The sequence below is a fragment of the Eschrichtius robustus genome, chromosome 3 (assembly GCF_028021215.1).
Source record: "Eschrichtius robustus isolate mEscRob2 chromosome 3, mEscRob2.pri, whole genome shotgun sequence".
In the NCBI taxonomy this organism is placed as follows: domain Eukaryota; kingdom Metazoa; phylum Chordata; class Mammalia; order Artiodactyla; family Eschrichtiidae; genus Eschrichtius; species Eschrichtius robustus.
This window is the reverse complement of record NC_090826.1, coordinates 88970735-88972666: the sequence shown is the minus strand read 5'-3', so window position 1 is coordinate 88972666 and position 1932 is coordinate 88970735. Positions and strand designations below refer to the sequence as shown.

Here is a 1932-nt window from a genome sequence, read left to right as displayed (position 1 = left end):
TTCTGACTTTAGGATTTCTCCAAAACACGAGAACAAAGGGTAAAAATCAGGTGGCCGTCGAAAATGACTTCGCGGACCCCCTGTATACGGAAACCTCGGTTCAGGTATCCCACTGGGGTCGAAGGCGAAATCTTCGCACCGATATATTATTGAGCTTCACCCGCAGGAGTCTTCGTTCAGGCAGGGGATGCTTTCCAAGATCACGAGGCGGTGGTGCCCAAGGGCGATGGAAGCTGGGAATCTCCGCTTCCCGCCCGCCCTGCCCGGGTCACCAGTGCTGGCCTGCGGCGCGAGTGCCCAGCTGCGCCTGGGACACCGCAGGCACAGCCGTGGCGGCGGCGGCAGCGGCCGCCGCATCGCCGATGCCGGGCAGGACGGAGCGCACGGAGCGGCGGAACTCCTCGTTCCTCCACGTGTAGAGCAGCGGGTTGAGCGCGGACAGAGCGCAGCACAGGAGCCAGCTGGCCGCCTGCACGCCCCAGGGCACGGGCAGCGAGAAGCCGCTGGCCAGGCTCACCCACACCAGCGGCTGCGTGGCCAGCAAGAAGACGCAGCAGAGCAGCAGCACCGACAGGCCGCTGAGACGCCGCTGCGCCCGCCGCGGGTGCAGCGCTGGGGGCAGGGGCTGGGCCTGAGCCGGGTGCGCGGCACCAGCCGGGCCGGGCGCGTGAGGGGCGCCCGGGAAGGCGGCGGCGGCGGCGCAGCCGGGCAGCTGGTGCAGCAGGTGGAAGTTGAGGACGCTGACCCGCTTGACGCTGACGCGCACGCGGCGCACGATGCCCAGGTAGCAGTGCAGCAGCAGCGCCGTCTGCGCCAGCAGCGCCGCGGCGGCCAGCAGCGCCGGGTAGTGGACGCGCGGGGGCGCGGCGCCGGGACGCGGCGCCCAGGGCGGGAGCAGCAGCACGAGGCCCAGGGCGAGTGCCCAGGACAGCGCCAGCATGCCGGCCGTGTGGCGCCGCTGGTACAGCGCCTGGTAGGTGGCGGGCGCCCGGGTGATGAGCAGGTAGCGGTTCAGGGCCACCAGGCAGTGGGACAAGAGGGACACGGTGAGCCCGAGGCCCAGCAGCCCGCCCCGCAGCAGGCGGTAGCTCCCCCCGGCGCCGTCCCAGTCCCCGGGGGGCTCCGCGGAGCCCGCGGGCAGGAGCCCGAGCACCGCCTCCTGCGGCATCCAGAGGGCGCAGACGCTGAGGTCGGCGGCGCAGCCGTTCACGATGAAGGCGTTGCTGGTCGTCTGCAGCTTTCGGAAGGACGACACGAGATAGATGACCATGCCGTTGGCCAGCGTGCCCCCGATGGCCAGGCCTGAGTACAGGAGGGACACGGGGATGCGCCGGCCCGCCCACGACTCCTCTTCCTCGCAGAGCAGCAACAGCGATCCCCCGGTGGCGGAGGAAGTGGACGTGGAAGAGTTGGTCATTCTGGCCAACTCTTCACACCTCTCTGGCTAGCGTCGGCTTCTCGCAGCGCGGCCCATCCTGACACCCGCCTGCAGAGAGGGCAGAGACATCCCTTCAGCCCTCTGCCACCGACACGAAAGTCTGAAGCAGAATAATGGGCTGGGGGAGGGGGAGAGACGGAGCTCTAGGAGAACGGGGGTGGCAAACGACAGGTGCCTGCCTAGGAAATGTCTCTAGTGCCAGGCGAAGGGCCTCTTTACATTCAGCAAGCACCAGGGAAGCCCTAGGACAGAGCAATACAGAGAACAGTTTCCCCTTCTCCCCCTAAACACACACATAGACACACACACGGGAATGGCAGATGGAGCCCCTAGTTTCCAGGAAAAAGCAGAGCTATCCCACCTGGGAAAAATACCAGGGGAAAGGGGTTGGGGGTATCTTACTTTGGGGCTGGTCCTTAGCTGGCAGTAGCAGAGGGAGGGATGCCAGGAAATACCTCCTCAGCAGCAGCATCCGTGGTCCCGAAATCAATAGG

At 66.8% G+C, this 1932-nt stretch overlaps 1 protein-coding gene across 1 annotated transcript; it reads right to left on the bottom strand.

The window, feature by feature from the left end:
- Nucleotides 1–268: 268 nt before the first annotated feature.
- GPR88 (G protein-coupled receptor 88) lies at nt 269–1470 on the bottom strand. The gene has a single exon (XM_068538083.1). The coding sequence runs from the start codon at nt 1415–1417 to the stop codon at nt 269–271; it is 1149 nt and encodes a 382-aa protein (XP_068394184.1). The 5' UTR covers nt 1418–1470.
- Between the last annotated feature and the right edge of the window lie 462 nt (nt 1471–1932).

What these genes read in the sequence shown, in the direction of transcription:
- GPR88 (XM_068538083.1), bottom strand. Translation starts at nt 1,417, where the DNA reads ATGACCAACTCTTCCACGTCCACTTCCTCCGCCACCGGGGGATCGCTG.